Source organism: Fonsecaea monophora (genome assembly GCF_001642475.1).
Source record: "Fonsecaea monophora strain CBS 269.37 chromosome Unknown Scaff21, whole genome shotgun sequence".
NCBI lineage: Eukaryota > Fungi > Ascomycota > Eurotiomycetes > Chaetothyriales > Herpotrichiellaceae > Fonsecaea > Fonsecaea monophora.
Window position 1 is genome coordinate 193,531 of NW_019173952.1, and position 26,629 is coordinate 220,159.

Sequence of the window (26,629 nt, forward strand, 5' to 3'; positions counted from 1 at the left end):
CCCCTGCTCTTGTCCAACCAAGGTGTGGTCCCGTCCATGCATGCTCACCACAGCATCTGTACTCTTGAAGCCTCGATCCTGGCTCTGTCCACCTGAGCCCGGTCCACGCCGTGCTGGTTGACCATGTGGTTCACCACGCACCCGACCCTCTGCGAAACATATTGGCACGCGTAGCAGCTGTATCGGTATGGTGCTGGTCTCTGCACCAGTGACTGTGTCGGTGGTAGCGGCTGCGCGTGATTGTCTTGGATCGCGGCCTGGTGAGTTCCCGCTGTTGGTGCATGCGGCTGGGGCGCTGACGGAGTGCCAGGAAGGAGAGGCGCAGAAGGGCGAATGAATGTACCAGTGCCACTACCGGTGGAAGGGTGAGGTTGAGGCTGAAGGGGAAGGGGAGGTTGGCTGCTTCTGTGCAGCGCTGGATTCGTTGTCGTCCTCGTTGTCGTTCTCAGTGGGACTGCTGCTCCTGGCGCCGATGTTGCTGCCGCTCCCGCTCCCGCTCCAGCTCTTGCTCCCCACGCCGGCGTCGGCAGCGAAGGCCGCGGCTGTTGCTGTACGGTCATGTTGACTTGCTGAGGACGCCGAACCCCTGCTGGGTAGTAGACGATTTCCACACCTGGAACCACTTCCCTTGCCGTCAAGTGGAAGGTGGTCAGGATCTGTGCTACCTCGAGCTCACGCTCCGTGTTCTCTCTGAGTCGTCTTTCCATGCTCGCTCGTGTCGTGTGCCGAGGGAGATACTGCGGAGGGCTGTTGCTTTTGTCGTTGGCGCCTTGCTCGCACTGGCAGAAAGGGAAGAGAGAGAGAGAGGCAGTGGGAGAGAGGAAGTTGGATGGAAGACCAAGGTTGAAACCAAGTGATGGTTTCTTCGTGATGGGACATTGTGTGAATCAATGTCACCAAGCAAAGTCTCCAGTCCAAGTTGCTCTTCACTGTCGACATTCACACAGAGCGCGACATTGCCTTGACCGCGACGGAGCTAGCAACCGCGCCTGGCTGCGCCTGTATATCTAGGACAGAGTCAGCGAGCATATTCGTGAGCAAGACCGCTGAGGCTCTCGCTGGAACACATACCCGAGCTGCATCCTGGTCCAGCATTCTTTGTCAGAGGCAGTAGTGCGAAAGGACCGAATGCAACAGGCGGAGTATGTCCTCCACAGCAGTCCTGGGGAGTGGTCAGTCGAGCATCTTAACTGAGGTGATAGGATCTGTACTGACCGAGTTCCTCACGTGGGCAGGCCACCACAGGGTGGGAATATAAAGAGGTGACGATTCAAGGCTGGCTCGACAGGAAGGAGTATGCTCTACTCAACGCCAGGACTGCGGAATCGTCAGTTTCATTTCCATCTTGAAGCAATTGATCCAGGCACTTACAGAGCCAGACACTTGAATCGCCCACCTCGCGGCCGGGACGGTATAAAGAGGCAACAATTCACGATGTTTGCCACTAGGAGGCGGAGTACGTCCACTCAACGCCAGCTCTGTTGAACAACTCAGTAAGGTCGCTTTGTCCCTGGCAGGTGATGGTGATGTCAAAACTTACAGTAACAAACACTCTGAACCGTCCACCCCGGCCGCAATATAAAGAGGCCCCAATTCAGAGCGGCCCCGCCTGAAGACGGAGAGGACTCGACGTCGTTCCTGTGTAACGGCGGTCAGCAAAGGTCCGCGACTTTGGGCTTTTTGCCAGCAAGGATACAAACTCACACCGACCGGAACTCGACTTGGTCACCATTAATTTTTATATATAATAGTAGTCGCAAACAGCACAGGACCCTTGGGTTGCTTGAGGCACCGCGCACCATTTGGTGGCTTCCGCGTTAAGACTCGAGCCAGACAGAGCGAGCGCAGGCCCCTTTGATTGTCGATTCTGGATGGGCGGCGACAGGATCTGCCTTGCTGGAAATCGGTGCCGTGCTCCATGCTTCTCGCTGCAGGTACCCGTCCTGGGTCCGCACGGTGCCACAGGACGGGTTACATCACCACACTGTGCAGGCGCAACGATGGTGTCTCGCTGCGCCGACCAGTACAGGAGTCGTGGCGGATTCATATGCAAGCAGGACGTTGCCTCTTGACAAGCACAGCGAGCCGCCGTTCGGGGAGGAGCAGCACTGCCGCAACCTGAGAGGGAATCAGCGGCTGTCATTGTGACAAACCAGAGGGAGACAAACCCGGCGCCATGGGTGGTCGTGCGCCCAAAGATAATGTGTATATATACACCCTGGAGGATGGGCTAGAGGTGTATCAGGACGTTGTGTCAATCCACTTGGTCGATCGAAGTGAGTCGGGTCCTGAGAAGAGGGATAGGTCTGTCCTTGAGTGAACTTGAAAGGCTTCTTATTTGGGGTCCTGGAGAAGACTGGATGGTCAGCAAAATCAGCAGACCGGAGTGTCAAGGTCGACACAACACTTGCAGGCAAACACTCTTGCCACGGACCAACATACAGAGCTTGAGGCGGAACCGTTGACATGGGCTCCTGCATTCCGAGGTCTCTGGCCTCAAATCGGTCCAAGCAAGGAACAAATCACATCTTGCAGGTGCAGGAGTGCATGCCAATCGTGGTGGGTCTGTCTTTGTCCCGATATATCAAGACAAAGACCGTGAATGGATTGTCATGCACAAAGACGGAAGCTGTTGCTGTGAGACTTGTTGTGAATAAGAGCTGGAAGCCTCAGGTCCAGGGACTGTCATTGCTGTGCTTGGGAGGATGGTGTGTGTCCTGAATGTCTGCACAAGACTGACATCCCATTGTCTAGGTATGGACAGGCACAAGGGTCTTATGGATGCTCATGTTGAGCACCATCTTGACAATGACCATGATCATGCAGATGTTGATGATGATGATGATGATGATGATGATGATGATGATGATGATGATGATGATGATGATGACCAGGAAAGAAAGTTTGATTTGTCGAGCAGACTCACAGATATTTATACCCCTCTGGGGGGAGAAACAAGGCAGGAAGGCCGAGCGAGTATTAACGGATTCATGTCACCAACGTTCGTCCCATCTCCAGATTTATGTGTCTCCTTGGCACGAAAACCGATGTATCCGAAGTCGTATCACCAATTCCAGCGTTAATTCTGTGACAAGGCTGTGAACAACACGGGGTTGACCATCACTAGCACCTCTACCCGTGGGGTGGAGTGGGGCGGAAAAATAAAAACCCGGGCGAAAAGGCTCGGCAAGGCTCGGCGAGACTCGGCGCCGAGAACAAGTGTTGTCACGGAGTGATTCACTGTCAATGTTGTTATTATGGATTTTGGTTGGGGAGTCACAAGGTTTTGTGTCTTCACTGCTGCTATGGACTCACAGCGGCCTCTTGAGTCACTGTCGTTGCCGTCACTCACAGTACCCTTCATGTTTGTGGTGGCGACGCGACCCCTCCCTCTCCCCCCAAGTTCATAACTTTGTTAGAGGCTTGAGCCGACGACAAGATATCCACGCTTCCTCGCCTCAAGCGCCCCTTTCCGCACAATACTTCTTGACCTCCTTGTCCAGCTTGTCCCTCTGGGTGGACACATTCTCCATCATCTCCCTGACCATCTTTGACTCTGTCGTTTCTTCCACCCCCTGATCGACCACCTTCTTCAGTCCGCTTTTAGCGTAAACCTCCTCCATCATGTCCATGACGGCAAACAACTGATTCGGCAACCACGTGACAATGGGAGAGCCTCCCGTGGCGGTCGGGTGCGAGGAGCGCTTGATGATGTACTCCCTCGCAAACAGCCAGTGACGCCAGCGGAAGCTGCGCACGTGCTCTAGCAATTTGAGGTAGAGGGTCGGCAACAGCAGGGCGTCGGTGCCCATGTTGTCCTGCGATGAACCGTGATGGGTACAGTACTGCCTCACACCCACCTCGGCGCTTTTACTCATGACCCACGCCAGAAATTCTCGGTGGGTCTTGGGTCGGTAACTCCTGAAATCCCTGAGGATCTCTGTAAGCGGATTGCTGGGCATTGGAATCTCCAGCAGATGATCTAGTAGTGGGATGATGCTGTCGTTGGCGCCGGATTCACCGCGAAAATACAGAGGTTTGGAGTCTCCGTAGTGGGTTCCTTGGTAGATCACCCCGTTGGGGAACATGGACTGCGACGTGATTCCAAAGATGAATGTGCGGTACGAGAGATAGTCATTGGGCAGGGAGTGAGTCCACATTTGTTCCATGTGAGATTCGATGCGACTCATGGCCGAGAGCATGGTTTGGAACGCAGAGATCGCCAGAGGTACCTCATTGGGGGAGTTTTCTATGGTCCAGAGCAAATCGATCGCGCCAGAAATCAAGGGCCCAGTCTCTTGAACCATGTGGATGTGGGTAAGGATAAAGCCCGCTTCTGAGCTTGACGGGTCGAGTCCGCGTTCAAATGCGCGGATGAGGCGGAGATTGTCATATACACTGGCGCCGAGGTTGGGATTGGCAAGGGAGTAGTTATATAGTGCATATGACGCAGCGTAGGACATGAACGGTGGGATATCAAGACTAAATGAGAATGAGGGGTAAGTACAAGTCGGTAGGCTAGAGCACATTGCTGGCAGTGATACTTACATGTCTGCGGCTTTCACGAGCGGTGAGGCTATGCATGCTGGCAGGACAGCTCTGCCCAACCCATACCCAGCCTCGTGGTCTTTCGACCATGTCTCCCAACAGGGCTCCAACAGGTACGCGCTGGCCAGAAAGCTATAGTCCCTGAACACGGCAGTTATGGCTTCGAGGTCGACTTCACCAGTGCTGGTCCGCAAGTTGTCCACGCAAGAGGTCAAGTCTGGTAAGGCACCCAAGTCGATAAGAGGGCCGAGTTTGAACGTGGCCAGCAGGCCTGGTGACTTGTCTGCTTTGACGATTGGCATGTCGTCGAGAATGTCTGACAGGGCATCGAATTGTGCGGGCAGGCGAAGCAAGGGTGATCGGCAAGGGAGGAATCCAGTACCGGTTGTAACAGTAAAGGGGTCTGCAGAGCGTGGGAGGCTTCCAGCGTCAGATCGGATGTGAGGAAAGAGAGCTGCAAGAGGAGGAAGAGGTGGTGAGTCGTTAAGGTAAGTCATGATGAGAGACCTCTTTGGTAGAGTATTGAAGGGATTGAATAGATGGTGTAGCCTTGCTAGCGCAGCCCAAGTGAGCAGTATAATAGCTGAGCGGCGGAGAAAAACGTGACAGGAGAGCCTGCAGTCCACATACACACACGACACATCCTCTCATTTCTGCGGGAAGGGCAAGTTGCTTATATGCCCCTTGGCCGGAATAACTTCCGGCCAAATGGTTAGGAGAAGAGCGACTGTTGCGGTGAGACAAGTCCACCAAATTCCATCACGGCGGAGATATATCAGGACCAGATAGCCGTATCCGAACTCATTCGTGACCTTGGCCGCTTGGTGAAGCAGACAAAGTCATGCAGGGGGCCGACAGCCTCGTCTTGGCACTGACTGTATCCAGTGCAAGGACGATGTATAGTGTTTTCAATTGCTCTGTGGTTTGTGCCAGTATCGTCTGATAGTAAACAGAGGTTTTGATACGTTGGTATCGCTCTTCGTATGGTTTTGGGTCTGCGGTTGTGGCCAAGTGCTCATGAATCCTCATGATATAGGTTGCGGCGGACGAAGGACCAGCCGGAGGGCAAAGAGCTCGCCGGTCACGAGTCCAAATGGAAGTTGAGAAGGAGAAGCCCACCGTTGACCCCTCCCTGAACTCAATGCTGTTAAGTAAGAAATTGCTAGAGGCCGGAATTCGATACGCTCTGGACTTCGTAAATGCGACGACATGATTCGCCTGGCCGGAATGATTTGACGCTGCAAGGCCACGGCGTGCTGTGATTGGTCCGTTGGCCGGAATTGAGGCCTCGCATTGGACGAACTCGAATTGCAGACAATCCTCGTGACGACATATGAAAAGCTCTCCTGGTTTCATGTCATGTGTATCGTTTTCTCCTGCTTCAGGGGTTCACAAATGAAATGTGCCACCCACAACCAGTAGCTCAGACACCACCACATGCACCGTCGAGACTGTTAGAAGTGGATGGGTCTAGCGCTCAAGTCATGTCAACTCAAATTCCATCATTTCTTCTTGATGGGCTAGGAGCTCGCCTGGATTGAGGCCGTGCACCGAGCATTCGCCAAGGAACAAGTATTTGGTACGCTGGCGCAGTGGGTTGCCGAGTGAGGCTGTTGGAGGTTTAGAATGACCCAATAATCTCCCTCTCCTCACCGACGTCGCACTTGCTTGGTAGACATCAAGAGAATGATCTACCGGGCGGACAGCGTACAACACATTCCCACCTCTGAAGGCGCAGAGCCAATCTCCAGACTCCAACATGGCCGAGGTCCTTACAGAATGACATTGCGCGCCTTTTCCAAGTGACTCCTGCAACAAAGATGCCGCATAGCCCTGTTCGAGCCCATAATGTGCTGCGTGGCTTGATTTTTGCTGCTTGTTGGAAAATGTTGGTGCGAGGGAGGCAAGTGGCTGAGTGAATTGGTTTCCGTCGGCTCTGCTGCTCAACAAAGTCTGGGCCAGCGAGTCGGCAACGAGGAAGACGCTGGGCCAAGACAGCGAACGCGTAATCAGACAGCCAATTCGGACACCGAATACCGTCAGAAAGGCTTTGGCTGGAATCGAGGATGCTGTCAAACCTGGCAGGAGGTTCAACCTGTAGATAGGCGATTGCCCAGCTTGCGATATGGAGGAGGCAGCTTTGGCTGGGCCTTCGCTAAAGGCATCTTCTGAATCGAGATCTGTAGAGTCCGTGAGGATCAAGGGTCGAAGCGGCAGGGATTGTCTCCAGTCTGGTAACCAGCCTGGCCAGGCTCCTGGAATGTTGGTCCTGTATCTGCCAGCGGCACTGATGATCGCCAAGTCATGCTCGTTGTCGATGCAGTGCAGAAAGACCTTCAGATAGAGGTAAAATAAATCCTCCTCCTGGGAAGATACCGTCCTTGAAGACTGCGGAATTCCCGGTCTTGACTTCAAAGCCTCGAGCAGATCAGGCATCAAGCCCAGTAACGCATAGACGGCGTCTTCGGGTTTCGTGCTCGTCCGTGGCCTAGTCAGCATGAGTAACTTACTCAGCTTCAGTGTGCCTTTTTCCAGCTCGTTTCTAACGGTCAGGATATTTTCAAAGAAGCCGTCCGAGTCGTACAAGAGACTCGAGCTGCGCAGTTTGGAAGCATAATGAAAGTACCAAAGAGACAAGTCACTCCATGCCATTTCGAGGTCGCCACAGCAGACGATCGCGGCATTCGCCAGAATGATTTCTTGGAATGTCCACTTCCTCGTGAAGTACACATGTTGAAAAATCGACAGTGCGTGCTTCAACGTGGGAGGAGTACTATGCCGTCGATTCTTGGGCCGGGGAGACGACAAGCTATTGAGGCTAGAGGTTGAGGAGGAGAGGCTGCTGAGGCTTTCCCGCGAGCCCGATGCACGGCTGGGATACCGCGACATTCGGGGAGACTTGGACGTGCCCCGTGGTGTGAGGGATCTTGTTCGCGGCGTCGAGGGACCACTTGACGAGTTCAGAAAGTCGGATCGCACCAGACTCAAACTCAGAGAGGTCTCCTGGAGCAGTTCAAAGGCCAGAGCCATCTTCTGGTCATACCTGCCGAGCCAGACAATGACACGGCACGCAGAGGAATACAGACTTCCTGGGTCGGTATAAGCACGCAGAAGGGTCATTCAACGAGCAGGTCGGCTGAGCATACCCATTAATCCAACTTGTTTCATCACCTCCTCTCCTTGATTCTGATTGATGCTGAGCTGGTCCACCCATAGTCTTCTCCAGGCATCCGGGTACCGCAGATGAGAAAGCGCCGTATATAGAGACTCAGTGACGGGAAAGTCAAAGCCGTTGCACGAGATGATTTTGGAGGGGATGGTTTCCCCCCAGACGTAGGACAGGGCTTCGAATTGAGTACTTTTGGGAGACGGTACCACCTGCAGCTCACAGTGGATAGGGCTGCCTTTATCGCCTGGAGCGAGTAACAAGGTGCGGATCTCGTCGCCATGGAGGGTGCTGTAGACATCCTGCGCAGTGGCATCGCCGTCTAAAATGTATCCGCGGTCGTCCATTGTCAGCGTCGGAGTGTGCCTCGCATGGCCGGCAAGACCCTCGCCCTCAATTGAATAGACCGGATTCCGGCCGTAGACTTTTGGCAGGTTTCACACCAGCGACCTTGTCTGGAGTCTGTGGTACGATTTGGGCACAAATTGTGGTCTTGTACCGAGTACAAAGATGAGAAGAGACGAGAAAAGCCGAGATGGAAAAAGTTGCTTCGCCGCGGGATTTTCTGGCCCCCAATTCTTGTGACAGAAACTGTGAAACTGCCTCGCCATCCTTATTTATCGTTTAGCAAATCCGGGGGGCTTTTATGCTGAGCATTTAATCTTCTGTGTCTCTTGGTTGTTTTTTATATAAGATCTCATATAGACATTAGACTCTATGAAGATGGCATCGTTCTGTCAGCCAATCCGTCATTATATCCTCTTTCATCGCCATATCATATTTCTATAAGCTGGTTTCCAATGTCATTATCGTCATCTCATTCAATATATGGCCTTTATACTCCATCCAGCGCCCACCACTCTTGCCGCCGTTAGCATGATCAACGACGCCGCATAACTGCAACTGGTGAATGCAATCAACCCCCAATACTCCCCCTTGCACGCCGTCACCAATTGTCCCGCAATCGGAATGCCGGTCAGGGAGCCAAAGGACACCAGAGTATAGCAGGTAGCATAATACCGTCCATAATTTTCGACCCTGCACAGCTGTCCAACGCAGACGGGTGTCAGCGAAATTCCTGAGCCGGAAGCGAACCCAAACACGAGTGCGTAGACGATGATCAGTGCAATGGATCCATTGGCCGGAAGCCAGAACGCCAACGTCGACACCATGCACAAAAAGATGGTCACAACCATGGCGTTGAACCGGCCGACCTTGTCAGCAATAAAACCTGGAAAATATCGACCAAAACATGAACCGACGTTCAGGATTGCGATGATCTGGTATGAGAACGAGGTCGAGACGCCGTGGCTCAGGGCATAGCTGCTCAGATAGGTAAGAGGGACAAAAAGACCCCATTCAACGAAGAAGACCCCTGCGGTGGTCAACGCAAAGACCGGGTCCCGAAAGATGCGGACATCGGGGAGAATGTTTTCCTTGGTGGCTTTGCGTGGCGGGAGCCGTGATCTGATGAACAAGTTGGCAAAGATGAGGAGAACAAGGTTGATCAAGGCGCTGACTCGAGTCGACCACGCCCAGCCGATTTTGGGAAATAGTGCCTGGAGTGTCAGCGGGAACAGGATCCCACCCATGGACCCGCCAGCGGCAGCCAGTCCCGTAGTCTGGCCTCTTTTCCTCAGGAAGTAGTGGCCAACCGCGGCGATGGCGGGCGTGAACACCAAAGATGTCCCAATTCCACCGACAATGCCTATAACAATCAGGAAGTGCCAGTACTCCGTGCACACTCCCATCAGGAGGTGCGAGGCGACCATGAAAACAGACCCAGCAAATACCAACCAACGAGGCCCTTTGGCGTCAAACACTGGCCCAATCTCCATGCCCAGGAGAAAGGAGAGGAAGGCGTAGATGCCGAAAATCCAGCCAACGGTGCTCTCACTCTTGCTTTGCAGTTGATGTGTGGAAAGATATGCCTGGTATGTTCCCAACGTGTTCATCATTCCCAGCGCACTCATCAAGCCGCAGAAAGAGCCAAACACACATAACCACGCGTCTCTGCCTCCCTCTGGATAAGTATTGCCATAAGCATCGGTAGAGACCCGACTGGCAGTCGCCAATTCACTGGGCACCTCGTGCAGTGTCGGTGTTCTGGAACTTGACGCCTGTGAGGATGATCTGGCTCGTGGTTTCCCGGAAGCATCATGACTATGCGACTGTTCAAGGCCACAACAATAAGATGCGAATGGTGCTGCAGCTATTGATGGTGCCGCGGATGGGGTCTGCCGCAACCCGAGATCGGATCGTTGAATTTCAGTGATTTCATGAGTTTCTTTAGTCTCCCTGACAGCCATATAACCCGGTTGCTTCTCGGCTACCTCTGCATCTCCTCCAATTGGAGTGGTGAATGCACCGAGAGTTTGCTCACTGTCCTTCCATGACTCTTTTTCGAGGTTCTGGCTGGGTGTCAGGGAGCCCGACCTGGCCCTACCGGGGCTTGAGCATGGTGATTGTGGTGGAGATGGATGAGTATCCGAAAGACGATTTGCCTCGGGAGGCAATCTCTGTTGACCCCGGGGAGCTCCGTGGGCTTGTTGTTGTTCTTTGGAGTGATCGAAGGTCATGGACTGTACTCTTTTGGGGGAAGGGTGAAGTCTTATGGTAGTTGATTGTCGTCGGAGATCAGCTATTAGAATTGATCTTGGGTGGTCGGCGTAATTTTATGAGAAATGTAGAGGGGAAATCCCAACCAAAGAGTCCGCCAATATGTATTTATCTGATTTGACTGATATCTTTCAAAATTTCTGCAATGACAACAGAGTCGAGCTGTGGCGGCAAGACAGGGCAGATGACGAGCAAAGAAGAAAAGGTGCAAGACGAAGAGGCGGTTGTCGTACCAAAACCGAACCAGGCCATTGTAGAAAGGAAAAGCCTGATGAGCGAAATCGGTCATATCCGCTCTCAACTTTTGTGTGGAGGTGGATCTCTCAACTAGGACGCAGTGATCATCGAAACAAAATGTTGACTTGTGATGTGCTGTGTGTGGAGAGCAACTGCGAGGGTGTTTAGCGAGCGCACTCGAGCGCTGTGGGTAACAACAGAGAAAAAGCGCTGGAGAACGAATGAATGAGGGGAAGCCGAAGCTCTGTGTGGAGAGGCCATCCGTACCTCGTACTTGGTGTTCGTACATGATGTCGTACGTTTAACATTTATCGAGCGATGCACACTCGTACTGTCGTCTATGTCACTGTCTTGTCCATGAGGCTGCTGGAAATCCACGAGACTAGAAACAAAACAACTGCACAGGGCAGAGAAAGTAAAAGAAAGAGGTAGAGCAAAATGCGAGTGGTTTCTGTTGTGTCATGTCGCATTCATTTCTAGAACCGTTCATTAGGTTGCGAGTCGTCCTTCTCCCGCAGCCGTGCTGCTTCCAGTTCCATTCCATATGCACAAAAATCGACAAAGCATAACTAAACGCTCGCTCACATTCCTTTTCTTGCCCATGGGCTTGTTGGATATTCTGGTGCGCAAGGAGGGACAGAGTGTATGAAGGTGGCGTGAATGCCCGGAAGCGTCCTCTTGCCGTCTGGCTTTCCAATAATTTGTCTTCCGTCGTGTTCACGTCATCTCACACTCAGCTCCTCTCTCAATTTAGATGGCTCATTCGGGTTGGCTGCTACCATTTTGTTTCTCCTGCCTAGCAACGTGGAGTTGTCCAGACTCAATTCGAATGGCTGCTTGTTCCGCCGCCCAACGCTCTGCTTGGCTGCCGCCGCCACTGCTGCGCTATGCTGGCCATATCCTCTCTGCTCCTGCTGAGTATTATGATGTTGGCTTCTGGCAGGTGCTGCTGCTGCGCGTGCTTGGGCTGCGGCAGAGGGTTGCGTTCCGAGATTGGTTTGACGCATCTTGGCTTCCATACTCGACACGTCGGCTGGCTGCTGATTCTTCGGCACTTTGCTGGATACTTCTTCTTCGTAATCTTCGTCCTCATCATCTTCGTCTTCATTTAGAGGATTTAGTCCACCAGGCATTCCTGCTCCTCGGTAGCCTTGCTTGAAGTTCTTTCTCCTTTTGGCTTCTTCCTCCTGTCGGTGCACGGCATAACCAACGTCAAATACTTCGCGGAGGTTGACAGCTCCAGGCGATCGGAAGTCTGCTCGCTTTGCTCCCGGTGTATTGGGTGTGGTGAGGAAGTCAGCAGGGAGGTTGCCCGCTTGGGCGATCTCCTTCTGGCGAACATACAAAGGTGTTGCGAGAGGTGGTGCATCTGCAGCAGCATAGGTGGGCTCGTTAGTATTCCGAATCCAGGGATGGTTCAAGAATTCTTGAATGGTATAGCGACGGTCGGGGTTAACGGTCAAAAGATGTGACACTAGGTCTTGTGCTGATTTCGAAATATCGTCCCACCAAGGTGATAGGAAGGTATATTGACCCCGGGCGACCTTTTCCGTCAAGACTTGGATCGACTCATCATAGAAAGGAGGAAACCCGCAAAGTAGGGTGTACAGCACACAACCAAGAGCCCACATATCGACCGACTTGCTGTAGCGTTCATCCTTGACAATCTCAGGGGCAGTGTAGCCGACTGTACCGCAAGGTGTCATGGTTTGAGAGTCCCATATCACCTTGGAAAGACCAAAATCGGCAATTTTGATTTGGCCGATACCGCCAGCACCGACACCTGGAATAAATTCTCCCTCATCGGCTTTTTCTTCGTCTTCGGGCCCTCTGGGTTTGGGATTGCGAGTTGGAATAAATGGAATGGGATAAAATAGAAGATTTTCTGGTTTGATGTCGCTAGAACGAGGTTAGCTACTCCCGTGAAACCCGCCACTACGGTCCCAATACGTACCGATGGACCACACCGGTCTCTTCATGTAGATATAGCAGGGCATTGGCGACCTGAGTAATGACATGTCGGCTTAGGTCTTCGCTGAAGTAGGTCAAGCGGACAATCTGGTGGAACAACTCGCCACCCGGACACAGCTCGAGAACGATATAGTAGTACTGCCGGGACTCGGAAAAGTCAATGAGCTTCACGATATTGGGATGGTCCAATTGGCGCATGATTTGGACTTCTTTGAGGATATTGGCTCGCTATAACAAGAGGTTAGTCTTTATTCGGACGGAGGCTAGGAGTGTTTTGAATGCGTCAATTGGGTCAGAGTGTATGTGGTAAGAGGGAGGTTCGGATAAGGTGGAAGTGCGCACCTCCACGCCCTTTGGTTGTTTTTTGAAGTTCGGATGAAGGTGAGCATCGCCCTAGGTTAGAAGAGGTTGGTTTTGAAGCTGGTTTTAAAGAAGGAAATGAACGGTAGAAAGAGATAAGGGGGGAGATGTGCAATTCGAGGGACGACAGAGCTAGGGCGTGGGCAAGGAAGGGGAAGGGAAAGCTTCCGAGACATGGCAGTGTCCCATGACTCCCGGCATACCTGATTCGAGTTCATTTCGAACTTACGGACCACCTTGATGGCGACCTCGTCTCCGGTCTGGGTATCTCTGGCCTTGTAGACGTTACTGAAAGCGCCGTCTCCCATCTTTTCGACCAGGATGAACCGTTCCAGACCAGGATAGCGGGGCATCTTGCTGGCCTTCTCCCTCTCCTCGGCAACAATGGCTTCGATATCTGCCTGGATCTTCTGGTTCTTGCCCGCAGCGTGGGCTGCGGCAGCTCCGGCTTGAGCAGCCACATTTCGATTGTCGCCGCCAGCGACGGAATATTCACCAGGTTGAGGTTGGACTTGATGGTGCTGTTGCTGTCTGTGATGGTTGCCTATAGGTTCGCTGACGCCGTGGTGATACTTCTGTTGTTGAGCGTGAACTGTAGAGACGTTGGTGGTGGGATGATCGCGGGGAGGGTCGGCAACACGGGCTTGCTTCCCATGACGTATAAAGTTCTTGAGGTTCTGAATGGTGCTCATTTTAGCCAATGGTCCTGTGCAGATCAACGCACAGGGCGGCGATATGAGGAGAGAAGAAGGAAGTGGTGGAAGAAATCTCGAGAGACTGCGGTCGGTGCCAGCGGGTAACACAAGAGGTTGCGAGATGGAAGAAAAAGTTCACGGCAGTAGGCAGGAGGCAGTAGTAGGCAGGGTCCCGGGGCCCAGATTTTCGGTGGTTGCAGGAAACGGCGAAGTGGATGATTCAGCAGCAGGATAAGCGGAACGCAGCTTTGACGGAATAAGGTGAAGTGCCAATGACCGGTCTTGGTTTTTTGAGATGGCTGATGCGAAGTGGAAGCGGGGCGGGGAGAGGGGAAATGTACGCGGGGCGTATCAGGCGTAAACGAAGAAACGAAAATGAGATGTGGTGAGGTAGAAGCAGAGTGAGAGATATGCTGGTGTGGTTTTGAAAGGAGAGAGGTGATGAGGTGGGAGTGTAGATGGTTTGGATTGTAAGAGAGGGAAACTTGGAAAGGAACGGAAGGGGAACAGTGGTGAGGTGGTGCGCAGACAACAGAGTCAGTGACGGATGGGTGACGACGGAGGAGGTGGTTGGAGGGGCAAAAATGACCCCGAAGAATGTAAGGCTTCAGGTAAAAGATGTAGCTAAGCAGCTAGCGAAATAGGTACCAGTTGGTGGCAGTGGTACTTCCCAGTGGTGCCGCTGCTGCGTAATAGGGGGCGCACTGGCTTTCAGATGAGGCATGACAGGGGATGGGCGTGGGAGGGTGGCGTAGGTAGGGGAAAGTGATGAGATCATACCCGTGGGCAGTTGTCCAGGGCACATCAAGAGGGGGCCCGACCGCACACCAGGGGCAAACAACAAAATAACTTACAGGTGGCTCCGCTCGCTGTGGGTTCCCCAAGCCTCCATTGAAATGTTCCTTGCGCTGCAGTGCCCTGTGTGGCCTTTTGGTGCTTGAGCTCTCCAAACGACATTCCGATCGACGCCGATGCAGGGTCCTCCTCGCAAAACCGCCATGGCACGCATGGCCAGATCTGCTGTTCTCCTCCTGCCTTGCCGCGAATGGCTGGCGAGGCTGGGTCCTCCCCATATTTGCCGTCCGATCAACGTCATCAGGTCGAGTGTCGATTGGAGTTGACACTGTCACTGGGCGACGATCTCTTCGATTGTGGCCTTGACAATATCCCGCTGCCATTGCCCGTCGGTTGGAAACGCAAATCGCATGCCGTTTGTTGACCGGGTTGGCATCGTTCAATCTCCCAAACACCTTGGGCGAGCACCTGTCCCGGTAGTCGTGGTGATACTCCTGGAAATCCCTGTCCAGATCCAAACCCAGGTTGCGATCCAGCTGGATTCGGGCGTTCAGGAGGCTCTCCGGGTGGTAGAGTTCGTCATCTACTATCAACGGTTCAATAATGGTGGGCGCAGGGGGTGGTGCCATGTCGGACACGTCGCCATCCTCCAACCTCCACGAGTCAAAGTACGACTCCCAGCTGTCTGTCGGCGTGACAGTCTTGGTAGAAGATGCTATTGATGGGTTTCTGTGGTGATGCGCCATGGCGTGGAAATCGCTGACAAAAAGTAATGCGGCTCGGTAGATATTTGATGTATGGGAAAGAGAGAGAACAAGATTGGTATACACCTATCCCACCATTCCTGTGGAGCTATATTCGGTCACGAGCTGGATGAAAGACAGTTCAAAGAAGTAAAGGAAGAAGACGTCCATGTGTCGTATTCTAACGGCTATTCCTATCCTTTTGATCTTTTCCGCTTACTTCCGTCCGGCCCAACAGCTATACAAGACTGGTCGGGGATGAACCATCTCACCCTCCCGCGACAGCCTTTCTCAAGCATGTTACCCACTCGACTATCGGTTATATCACATGGAGTGTCACCGGGGATTTGCAGAAACCGCGCTCGCATGATGGTGGTACCCCTGAGTGCGAGGGAGGTCATACACACCATGATTCGACAGTTTCAGGCATTCCAATGCAAGGGGGGATCAGGCTTAACGAGCCGATACCAACTTTTTGGTCCACGAGCTATTCGTAGCTCCAACCGAGCTCTCCACCTTGTCAAGCGTCGAGGCTCTAACACGTCACTTCACTTCTGATCGACTTCGCTTCCGATTCGATAGTTCCCCCAGATATCCAGACATGGCAAAGCGACAGGTCCAAAGGGTGAGACCTCATAGGAGAGCCTGTCTAACGGTAGCACCTTATCGACGGGTCCTGAATCCATCAGAGCCCAGCCCACATTCTTCCTATGGAACCTCCCATTGACATCATGCATATTATATCTGGTGTACGAATGCCCTATGTCACACACGGAGGACAGACAGCTAACTCGCGTCCAACACGCGTCTGGAAATCCCGCGGAATCCATCCCCATGCATTCTTCCAGGAAATTTTCCAGGGGAAAAAAGGGGGTGATCAAGAAAGCTGTCAGGACGGATTCCATCCCCAGGACATACCAGTACCATCTGCCTGGCGGCCAGTCCAGCCCCAAGCCAACCCTTCGCTAAGCATCGCACAAACTCTCTCTCTGTCCACTTTTTTTTGGTTCCTCGTGACTCGTGGTGGTTTGTAAAATACAATTTCCTCTGCGAGTCTCATGACATGTCCACCCCTCGTAATAATAATCCAATCTCGAGTTCGCGCTCCGTCGCACTGTTTGGGGCTTGGTTTTCCCAAAATACGAGTACTAGTTCACACGTGGTGGATTTGTATCTCATCGTATGACAGGACAGATCCAAAAGGTCCTTGTTCCCTGAACTACCTGTCCCCAACTTGGGTTTCCCCAAGTCTCTTTTTCGACTACCGAGTACTTGATCAGGTTACGCCGGCAACCGAATGTAGCGGGAACTGAGGAGAGTGGGTGGTGGGTGGTGGGCCTTTCTTTCTGCACCTGACTGAATCACCGTTCTTCAGAGTAGGTACGATAATACGAGGGGAGCTTGCACCGCACAAACTCGGGTACCTGACTGTAGCTTGCATTTCCGGCGTCTATTTCAGAACGTTAACCACCGGAGAGATTATCCGGAAAACAATTCCTCAGACGTCAAAAAGGACCTCCACTCTGTAAAAGCGAATTCTGTATTGTACCACACCGGATTATTGACGATTCCTATTCTTTGAAGAGAGGGGAAACGACCAGCAGCCCCAAACGTGGTCCGATGAATTAATCCCCCCAAGTAATGGACCTGACTCTCGCTGTAGCGAATGAGGCCAGGATCTGCGACTGTTGCAAAAAAGGATAAAGGACGGGCTTGAAGGTTGTCCTCGTCGATCACCCTTTGCTCGGTGCTTTGGTAGGCTCATCATACTCGGTCCTGGCTCGGTGAACCCTTCAAACACCCCCCAAAATCCCAGCCGCCGATCAGCTTCTGCGGTAGCTGCGGTATACTATGGGTAGGTACAGCTGGATACACTTTGGCCGCGGCCCGGGAGCCAGCGAGTCGGTTTGAAAGAATTCCTGACTCCACACCATTAAACCAGAGCTGTGTCTCGTCCTGATTGGACTAGATACGTTTTTACGGTGTATGAGGAGGTATAAGATTCAAGAACCATACTAGCTCTGGAGAAGGAGGAGAGCTTGCGTCTAAGCAGAGAGGCAGCTTTCACGGTCCGGGTAACCAAGACAGAAGATCTTTCGAGCCCAACGAACCAAGAAAGAAAGCGCCTTTGCTTGGTTAGGTGGATTTCTTGTCTCTCTCTCTCTCTCCAGAACCGCTCTGGTAGCTGAACGAGCAAGCATTGTATCTCAGCAGCTCAAGACCGGGGCATCGGCCGACCAAAATGCGAAGCGGCCGTGCGTCAAAGAGGACACGGCGTCCTGCGTCTGTGCCCTGCATCATCATCATCATCGTCACCAAACACGGAACCATTTGAAGAGTTCCACTCCTAGCAAAAGCTGATGACAACTTGGCAGACAGGTGTGGCAGGAAACGGCAGGATCGTCACCGGCCGTGCGCCAAAGTATAACCTCCCTTGGCCTTCTCTTTCGTGCGTGTTTAACGTTCCGATCACGTACTCTCTCCGAGGTTGGTCGTCGTTGGTGTGGGTGGTGCATGCATTGCGCGCTGATGTGCGGTGCGCCGGCGCTTTCGTCACCTCCAGTCCCGTTCTTTTGTCAGAAAAACCGAGAGATCGACCACATGTTTTCCTCATACTGATCCGCACAGACGGTCGATCCGTGTACCCTTCGTAGCGTGGTGTATCCAGTCTCTCGATCCTGCGACCGTGCACAGGGTATGGATCCAGTATGACGAATCATCTCTCCCACGCTCAGATCTAATGCCGGACGTTTTTGGCCTCCTTTGAAGGAACAACGTCATTGCCACAAAGCTCGAGGGATCGCAGGATTCCAATGTACACGGGAGAAGAAGGGCGGATGCGGTCAAAGGACTCGGACATTGCGCTCTCGATTCGTCAAACGTTCGCTGGAGCCATATGTTGCTGTCCACCTCTATTCGCCTTGGAATATGGGAGGCTGGATCCCGAGATCTGCGACAGATCCTGCTGCTGAGCTTACCAACAATGGATGGCATCGATTAGAAGTTGTCTTTGGAGGGGCTCCTGGATACAGATGTGCACCAGTGCTGAGATTTGTGCTGCTTGGAAAGACATTTCTTCTGAGAGCGCTAGACAACAACTTGAAGTTCGGGGAAACTGACTTGACCTTGGCTCATATGGGCTCATGAAGAAAATATGGGAAGGAGACAGAGTGCAAGAGCCTCTCTGTGCTCATCGTAGGCTTCAACAGCAAAATTACTACATTGATTGGCTTTTTATTCTATGCTCATGTGACTTCGAGATAACCACTGGCCTTGTAACAAGGCTGTGGCACACTTTACAAGGCTGAACCCAGTTCTGTTGCTTAGAATGCCAATTACCATATCACTGCCCATGTGGTCCTCCTCACTTTCCAACAGGACCTCCATCAAGGAGCGCCCAATCCAACCCCCGAATGTGTCTGTAGGAATGCAAACGCATGCTGTCATCACTCATTCATTATAAAACTTCTTCATTATCAGATGCAAGAACAAGTTGACATTGACTCGCAGTGCTCCCTCAAAGAACTCCATGAATTGCGTGTTGTTGAACTGCGCCTGTAAAAGATCGTCGAGCGGCACTTGAGCATTGGCTCCCGGGATCATCATGTTCCCTGAGCTGCCGTCAATGGTGAAGACGCCGACTTCGTTCGAAGAGAAGGTCAAGTCCACTCGGTCCCATTGCCGTTCATTGTAGCCACGCCAGTGGACGAGCACGCCCTTGTCCGCCAGAGTTCGCGCCGAGTATTTGTACGAGCCAAATTTGAAGGATCGCCCAGAACGCTGGAGCTCGCGTTCGTGTTCCCATTGCTTGCTGAAGGGCATCACGAACCTTTTCTTGCTCTTCTTGTTCTGTAGAGTCACCATGGCTTGTTCAATGTAGTCGTTGTAAGTCTTCAGCTGCTGCTCGAGATACAATGCTTGCTCGTTCAGTCGTGCTAGGGTGGTCTTCACATTCTCAAGTTCACGCTGTCGTTGCAGTCTTCGCCGGTGTTTTGTTCGAATGTCAATAGCGATGGCGTTGAGAAGATCTTGGTACTGATTGGCCCGTGTCAATCTACCAATGGACTCTAGCTGCAAGATGTTTTCCAAAGCAATGCGTTTGAGGTCGGGATATGACAGTGAACTGATGTCGAGATGATTGTGCACGTCGGTATAAGCACCACGCCGTCCGTTCCCAGCGCCGAGTTCATCATTGACTAAGGTCTCCCATTTTTCCTCATCTTCTGGTGTGATTGGTTTGACCAGTATCTCAAGGAGGTTGGCCCCTGATTGTATTCGGATAATATAGAGGACGCATCGTTTGGTTTCGGTCAATAGAGTTTTTACATCCGCGTCTGGATCTTCCGAATTGAGTAGTTTGGGGCTCAATGTCAGGCTGATCTCGCTGGAGCTCACACCCCTGAGTTCGCTCTCATTGCTCTGGACGCTACCCAATTCCCTCAGGATGTCGCGGAGAACATCGTCCTGGTTTGGACATGTTGAACTGATCTCTTGGGACAACAGCTTGTGGATGGAGAAGATATCAGCCATTTTGATGTACAGGGTCGGTTTTGTTTTCGCATAGAGATCGTTGAATTCGTCAATATCATAGTGCTCCTCTGCTGGCGGTATTGATATTACTACCCACGGGTTAGCTTGAAGAACTTCAACCGGGACTGATCAACTTACCATGACTCCAGATCGCCGCGAATCGACTGATAGACTCGCGTACATAATTGTTCAAGGGTTGCAGATAAATGTTGTCGCCGCCAAACTCACGACCTGAGGCGGCCTGGTTCAACACTTTTGCTATCTCCCCGAGATTCCGTTTTTGTTCTTGTGTCATGGCTCGATCAGCGACACCAAATTTCTCGGGCTCTAACAGAGCTGGTTGGAGGTAGTGACGCCACAGCCACTGGCCCACGAGCTGAAGTACAAAATCAGCGTCCTCGCCGGGGAATCGTGCAACGAGATGTCCGTGTGTCTGTTGAACAACGAAGCGGACACCAAACGGCATTCGATGCAGACAGTCCTCCAGGCAAAGGAAAAACTGATCCGTGATATCTCGAAGATCCTGCATATGGGCAATGAATGTTGCTCTAGTTTCCGGATCTCGGATGGCCACCTCCCTTGGCACATTGGGATCTCTCTGGCTTCGTCGACCTGTCCTCAGCTCTTCATTGTTGATGGCGGAGACATATATCTGTAGAGGGTCACTTTCAAGATCGAGCGCAGTGTTGTCGATGATATTCTCTTTCACGAGGGGTCCGAGGATGTCTCTCAGGAACTTGCGGTCCCGGGTTGACTTGCTGTAGGCTCCAAATAACTTATTGGAAAAGGAATTTGTCCGCAGGTATTCCTGAAGAGATGCGGAGCAGTCAACTTCTTCTTTGATGGACCGGGCAATCAATTTGACAAGGTAGTATTCTTCCCTTCGCTTTTGAGCGTACCCAAAAATGCCCATGACCAGATGTTTGACTCGATCACACTCCTTCTCCGCAGTGGCTTGCTCCCTGATGCGTCTGAGCAGTCTCGACAGATACTGAGGCTGGGTTTGAAGCAGGAAGAATAGTTCCTGATAATGCTCCAGTTTTCGGCGCGAGGTCTTGTTGAGTGCTTTCAAATCGAACGGATCTTTGGAAGCAATATCTGAGTTTGGAAGGAGAGCACCAACATGGCCGCCAAAGTGTCGCTGATGCTTGACAACTTCATCCAAGGTGATCTTGTTCTTGACCAAGAGAGCAATTTTGATGTCTAGCTGCGTGATGTACTGATCTGCAAGCTCATTCTGGCGGACGTGCTGTACCACGGTCTTGCGAAGTCGTTCAAATTCCACCTCTTCTTCGAAGTCAAAGTCACTGTCGTTTAGAAGGTGCACGAAACCTTTCAGTGTCCCTACAGGAGGGTTCTTTCCGGCTGTGAGGCTTTTATATGCCTTTCCCTGAATTTTTGCCCGAACAACGCTCTGAATCTTGATGACCTTTTCCATGTTCTCTTTGAAGTAACGCTTCTTCTCTGTGAACTGGGAGCGAATACTGGCAGCTCTTATAAGGGCTTGCAGTTCGGTAACGGATTCATCGTGCATTTCCAACTCACTTAGCAAGTCTCCGACGTGACTACGGCAGAGCATGGCACGAATCAGAGCTTGTAGTTGAACTGCTTCCTCCTGGGTCTCACCAAGTTTCGCGAGCAATTCTCCGGTTTGGATCCTTAGAAGTGCTCCGCGAGAAAGTGCTTGAAGCTGGACGAGCTTAAGCGCATGTCTTTCCAGATCTTGGTGCTGTTTTTTCAGTTGCTTCCGCAATGTGAAGCTACGGATTGCAGCCTGCAAAGGTATAGTGCTAGTCGATTGTCGTAAGAGGGACAACTTGAGCGAGCTGAACGCTTCTCTGGTATTTGCGCCTCTGAGGATCGCTTGAAATTTGTTGATAGACGCTGATTGCGATCTCAAGGACCGCTTCAGATCAGTAAGTCGGGCACGGACTCGACCCCCTCGTAGAGTGGCCTGTAACGAGACCCATGCTGGTGTTGAGCTGAGCAGTCCATGCTGCATCTTATTCTGAGTGGCTCTTGCAAGTAACGACCTTGCTACAGCTTGAATATGAGTGATTGCATCATTTTGGCCTTCCAGAAATGCGTAATCGTCATGGAGTGCGGTTCTGGCCAGCATCCCGCGAACTGCAGCTTGCAGCAACATGACTTCTTTTTCGGTTGTCCTTGTAGCCTCGTATTGATCGAAAGCGTCCCGCCTAGAGAGTGCTCCACGTATGGCACCTTGCAGCTTGCAGATACTGGCCTCATGTGTTCGCACCCGTGACTTAACGGCACGAGTTTGGGTCCGGACTTGGCCAGCCCGAAAGAGGCTTTGAAGTTTGAGAACATCCTTTTCTCTTGATTTCCATTGCTGAGCCTTTTTTTCCTGTCGCACTCTTACGAGAAATCCTCGGGATGCAGTCTGGAGATTTGTGGCGAAACGCTGCATATGGAGCCTGTAGTCGGCAATTTGCCTTGCCCAGTCACCGCGCACGCGCGACTGGATGTCGATGATGAACTCCTCAGCGTCCCAAAGCTTCTGCATCAGATCGCCTAGTCGCAGTCTGACCAATGCACCACGGGCTTGATTCTGGAAGTCTAAGATGATGTCTTCGTGCTCGTGTAACTCTCTGTCTTGTCTTTCGGCTTCCGTTTCCACTGGCTCAGGCTCAGGCTCAGGTTCAGGCTCACCAAAGCTGGCGCCCATTCCCGAAAAACTAGGCATGCTAATCCCAGCTTTGTCGAGGCCTCGCTGTGTCTGTTCCAGTTCATGATGCTCAAATTCGAGTTGACCAACTAGATTTCCGATCCGGAAGTCAACCATGCCTTTGCGGTAGAGCAACCAGGACAGAGCATGAATGCAGTAGATTACCTTCGGTATGTTTTTCTTTTCGTATAGATCGATCAGCTCGAAGCGAAATAGGTCCGGGAGACCGACATCCTCGAGAAACCGGAAAAACAGAACAATATTGTCCGAGTGCTTGAACTGCAATTTCGGATGGCGAAAGATCCTGAGGACCTGGTCTGGATGAAATGCCTGAACTATTTCTGCCAGTGTGACTCCGTCGCGCAAAGCCTCTTCGAGTTGCACAATCGGTGGAATCGGCTTGTTGATGATGTCCTCGATCCATTCTTTCGCTTCACCAATATGACAGAGGTATTCGTACGCCTGCAAAAATTGCCGTTGTTTGTCCATCCAGTTTCTCTCACCCCAGCCGTAATTCTTTGTCATCGACTGAGCGCCTGGTGCAACCGAGTCAGTGCGTTTCAACTGCCTTCGATTGTGTAGCCCGGTGACAGACTGACGAGGGGCTGCGATTCGAAATTCTTCGGCATCACCGCCCTGGGCAAATTTTGACAAGGTTTTCAGATAGGTCGTAGAAGACTTCTGTAGCTCTTGGAGGTCAGGGGCTTTGAAGGTGTTCGCATGCGGACTTGATGCACTTTGGTGAGTGTGCGTCCTGGGTTGATGCATCTCTTGATGATGCTCATGTAGATGTTTGTCCACGAACGGATCTTCGGAGGAAGCCTGAGGAAAACGGTCGATGGTGTGAGCTCGCACATGGTAGGGACTCGGTCGGCGGGCCTTGGTTGTCGACGTTGGCGATGGAGCTTGAGGAAGTGGGCGCAGACTTTGGCGGATATTGCGATACACATGGTCAGGGCTGTTTTCCACGCTGCTGTTTCCTCCATATGTCCTGGTAGGCGTCATCTCTTCTATGACTGTGTTCGCTCGCTTGTGACCTGGAGAGGCCCTAGAGTAGATACTAGAGTTGGTGGAAGTGACGGTGCTTGTACGACTGGGGAGAAAAGCACTCGATGCCCCAGAGTAGGCGGACGAAGCAGTGGAAGCTGCTGATGTCTGCCGTTGAGGAAAGACGAATTGATTGTCGGTTTGTGCTCGGCGAAGAGCGTAGTGCGACATCCCGAAGATAATTCAGACGCAGTTTTCACATAGAAGAGCTTTGGATCCGATCGTACTCGAGGCTTGCGTCGCATCCTCAACGGTCTGCGCAAGGTGTCATTCGATTCGGTGATGGGACTTCGACAATCGTAAATTCGACGTTTTGACAACCTGAAGAGTAGCCAGTGGTAGGTAAGACCACAAGAGTGAGATTGAACTCGACAGGCAGTCTGAATTTACTGAACGACACCTGGGGAAGTTGATGACAGAAGGAAAACCCTGCAGTTTCTCACTTGACGCTTTGTTTACATCTGGTCTCAAAACGGATGGTGGGACACGGGTGCCAAGAGTGCTAATGAACTGCATCGATAATTGGTCAGTCCCGCACACAGAGGCTATTGGCTGTGCAGGGGCCACCACTCTCCGCCTTTTCACTCAAAAATTCCTCTTCCGATCCAGACTTTCTGAAATTTTCCCCTTCCTTTGGAAAGGCACTCCCTGACCCCAGCAGCCCAACTGTCCGACACTCTTCTGCTGTAGAACCTCTTTCAGACTTAATATCAAAATGCCGGTCGCCAACGGAGATATCGCCAATGGCACCCCTGTCACGCGAAGGGGGGAGATTCTCGACTATCGGACAGCCCTCCAAGTTCTCCAGTCCGACTACGATACTCGTGATGGCCTGGACATCCATAGTCTTTTGGACTCGAACAAAAACGGTGCTCTTACCTACAATGACTTCCTCATTCTGCCTGGATATATTGGTATTGTCCTTCTCGGAATCCATTTTTCTCGGAGACCATATTTCTGATACCCCTGAACAGGCTTTGCTGCGTCTGAGGTCACCCTCGACTCACCAATCACCAAACGAATCTCTTTGAAGACGCCCCTTCTTTCCTCTCCTATGGACACCGTCACAGAAGACTCGATGGCTATCCATATGGCTCTGCTTGGCGGTCTCGGTGTCATCCACCATAACTGCTCCGCTGAGGAGCAGGCCGATATGGTTCGCAAAGTCAAGAGATATGAAAACGGTTTTATCTCCGACCCTATTGTCCTGAGCCCCAAGACTACCGTTGGGGAGGCCAAAGAGCTGAAAGAGAAGTGGGGATTTGGCGGGTTTCCAGTTACCGGTACGTCTTATACTGTTAAGGGTCAATTTGCCCATGCCTTTCGATGATGTCCAAAACTATTTACCCTTTTAAACTTTCGTTCATCCGCAGCATGAACTTGCAATGGGGAATTATGGAGATTTCTGTCTGAGAAAGATGCTACAATCTGCGTTCTGTCTTCGAGTATTGGTGAATGAAGTAACTGACAGCATGAATAGAAAACGGGCAACTCAAGTCCAAGCTTATTGGCATCATTACCACTCGCGATATACAGTTCCACCCACGTCCTGATGATCTGGTCACAGAGGTCATGTCGAAAGATCTGATTACTGCACCAGCTGGCACTACCTTGGCTGAGGCCAACGATGTCCTCCGCAAGTCCAGGAAGGGTAAACTGCCCATCGTTGACGCAAGCGGCAACCTAGTGTCACTCCTTTCGCGATCCGACCTTCTCAAGAACCTCAACTACCCTCTTGCCTCCAAGTTACCACATTCTAAACAATTGATTGCGGCGGCGGCGATTGGTACCAGACCTGAGGACAAGATCCGACTGCAGAAATTGATTGAAGCTGGACTTGACATCGTGATCCTGGACAGCAGCCAGGGAAACAGCATGTATCAAATCGACATGGTCAAGTACATCAAGGAAAAATACCCTCAACTCGATGTGATTGCAGGGAATGTGGTGACTAGGGAACAAGCCGCAAACCTGATCGCAGCTGGTGCCGATGGCTTGAGAATTGGCATGGGCAGCGGCAGCGCTTGCATCACACAGGAAGTCATGGCTGTGGGACGACCCCAAGCTACGGCTGTTCACGCCGTATCGTCCTTTGCAGCCAAATTCGGCGTGCCATGTATTGCAGACGGAGGTATTCAGAACGTTGGCCACATTGTCAAGGGCATCGCGATGGGTGCTTCGACAGTCATGATGGGCGGTCTTCTTGCAGGTACCACAGAATCTCCTGGTCAGTCTTACATCAATCGTGAAGGCAAGCTTGTCAAGGCATACCGTGGAATGGGCAGTATCGATGCCATGGAAGACAAGAAGGCCGGTGGAGGAGGCAAGAACTCCAAGGCCAGCAATGCCGGAACGGCCAGATACTTTTCGGAAGGTGATCGATTGTTGGTTGCGCAGGGTGTCTCGGGAGCTGTATTGGATCGAGGCTCTGTCACCAAGTTCGTCCCTTACCTGCTAGCTGGTGTGCAACATTCTCTGCAAGACATTGGTTGCAAGAGTCTGGCCGAGTTCCGCAACGGAGTGGCCAGTGGGAACGTGCGGTTTGAGCTCCGGACTGTCAGTGCCCAAGCCGAAGGAAACGTGCATGGGTTGGACAGTTTTGAGAAGAAACTCTACTCTTAAGAGGCTTGACGCAAGCCCGGATAATAGCATTGCGAGGGCGAAGGGGGCGTCTAGGTCTGCGGGAGTTTGATGCTTACACCATCTCAAATGTTTCGACGTTGCAAATGATTTGATGATTGGAATGACATACCCACAGGCAGTTGGAACTACATACGTCGTATAAATCACGAGCCAAAGTTGTAAATTCACACCTGTCTGACTTACTACCCAACACAGTAGGTCATAGATCTTATTTGCACATCTCCGCTCTTCACACAGTAATATGGACCTCGGCGTGTTGTCGGCTCTGCAAGGCACCGGAGCGTCCAACGAATGACAACGCGCCTCGCACATAAGTGTAAGCCGAATTAGTAGCCCAGCTGTGCCTCTGTACGAAGGACAATGACACGTTCTCCATCCTCCTCTCACCCCCACGGGTCATTGCTGTTTTCTGATCAGCCTCGGTCTACAGAATATCTCACTCGAGTTTCCCGTTTAACAACCAATTTTCCTCCAATGTTTTTGTTTCCTTGGACCTCGAAATGTAGATTTGCGTCTTCATATATTCGTCTTTTAGACTCTAGTGGTTTGTACCTGTATCCTTGTCGGTTTTCTTATCCTCGGTCAC

General features: G+C 51.9%; 8 protein-coding genes across 8 annotated transcripts; 1 reads left to right on the forward strand and 7 right to left on the reverse strand.

The window, feature by feature from the left end:
- Nucleotides 1-44: 44 nt before the first annotated feature.
- AYO21_04002 (hypothetical protein) lies at nucleotides 45-707 on the reverse strand (the record flags this gene model as incomplete). Its single annotated transcript, XM_022653975.1, has 1 exon — nucleotides 45-707. One exon carries the CDS (start codon nucleotides 705-707, stop codon nucleotides 45-47), a length of 663 nt encoding a protein of 220 aa, XP_022513719.1.
- A 2,751-nt stretch (nucleotides 708-3,458) lies between these two features.
- Nucleotides 3,459-5,045, reverse strand: AYO21_04003 (hypothetical protein; the record flags this gene model as incomplete). Its single annotated transcript, XM_022653976.1, has 2 exons — nucleotides 3,459-4,482; nucleotides 4,549-5,045. The coding sequence occupies 2 exons, from the start codon at nucleotides 5,043-5,045 to the stop codon at nucleotides 3,459-3,461; spliced, it is 1,521 nt and encodes a 506-aa protein (XP_022513720.1).
- A 985-nt stretch (nucleotides 5,046-6,030) lies between these two features.
- AYO21_04004 (hypothetical protein) lies at nucleotides 6,031-8,061 on the reverse strand (the record flags this gene model as incomplete). Its single annotated transcript, XM_022653977.1, has 2 exons — nucleotides 6,031-7,637; nucleotides 7,695-8,061. The coding sequence occupies 2 exons, from the start codon at nucleotides 8,059-8,061 to the stop codon at nucleotides 6,031-6,033; spliced, it is 1,974 nt and encodes a 657-aa protein (XP_022513721.1).
- Nucleotides 8,062-8,535: 474 nt separating this feature from the next.
- AYO21_04005 (hypothetical protein) lies at nucleotides 8,536-10,293 on the reverse strand (the record flags this gene model as incomplete). The annotated part of the gene is made up of 1 exon (XM_022653978.1): nucleotides 8,536-10,293. The coding sequence occupies one exon, from the start codon at nucleotides 10,291-10,293 to the stop codon at nucleotides 8,536-8,538; it is 1,758 nt and encodes a 585-aa protein (XP_022513722.1).
- A 999-nt stretch (nucleotides 10,294-11,292) lies between these two features.
- On the reverse strand, nucleotides 11,293-13,593 carry AYO21_04006 (hypothetical protein; the record flags this gene model as incomplete). Its single annotated transcript, XM_022653979.1, has 3 exons — nucleotides 11,293-12,469; nucleotides 12,525-12,769; nucleotides 13,105-13,593. 3 exons carry the CDS (start codon nucleotides 13,591-13,593, stop codon nucleotides 11,293-11,295), a joined length of 1,911 nt encoding a protein of 636 aa, XP_022513723.1.
- Nucleotides 13,594-14,722: 1,129 nt separating this feature from the next.
- AYO21_04007 (hypothetical protein) lies at nucleotides 14,723-15,137 on the reverse strand (the record flags this gene model as incomplete). The annotated part of the gene is made up of 2 exons (XM_022653980.1): nucleotides 14,723-14,767; nucleotides 14,817-15,137. The coding sequence occupies 2 exons, from the start codon at nucleotides 15,135-15,137 to the stop codon at nucleotides 14,723-14,725; spliced, it is 366 nt and encodes a 121-aa protein (XP_022513724.1).
- Nucleotides 15,138-18,584: 3,447 nt separating this feature from the next.
- AYO21_04008 (hypothetical protein) lies at nucleotides 18,585-23,571 on the reverse strand (the record flags this gene model as incomplete). The annotated part of the gene is made up of 2 exons (XM_022653981.1): nucleotides 18,585-19,753; nucleotides 19,803-23,571. 2 exons carry the CDS (start codon nucleotides 23,569-23,571, stop codon nucleotides 18,585-18,587), a joined length of 4,938 nt encoding a protein of 1,645 aa, XP_022513725.1.
- A 544-nt stretch (nucleotides 23,572-24,115) lies between these two features.
- Nucleotides 24,116-26,022, forward strand: AYO21_04009 (inosine-5'-monophosphate dehydrogenase; the record flags this gene model as incomplete). Its single annotated transcript, XM_022653982.1, has 3 exons — nucleotides 24,116-24,314; nucleotides 24,375-24,683; nucleotides 24,881-26,022. 3 exons carry the CDS (start codon nucleotides 24,116-24,118, stop codon nucleotides 26,020-26,022), a joined length of 1,650 nt encoding a protein of 549 aa, XP_022513726.1.
- Between the last annotated feature and the right edge of the window lie 607 nt (nucleotides 26,023-26,629).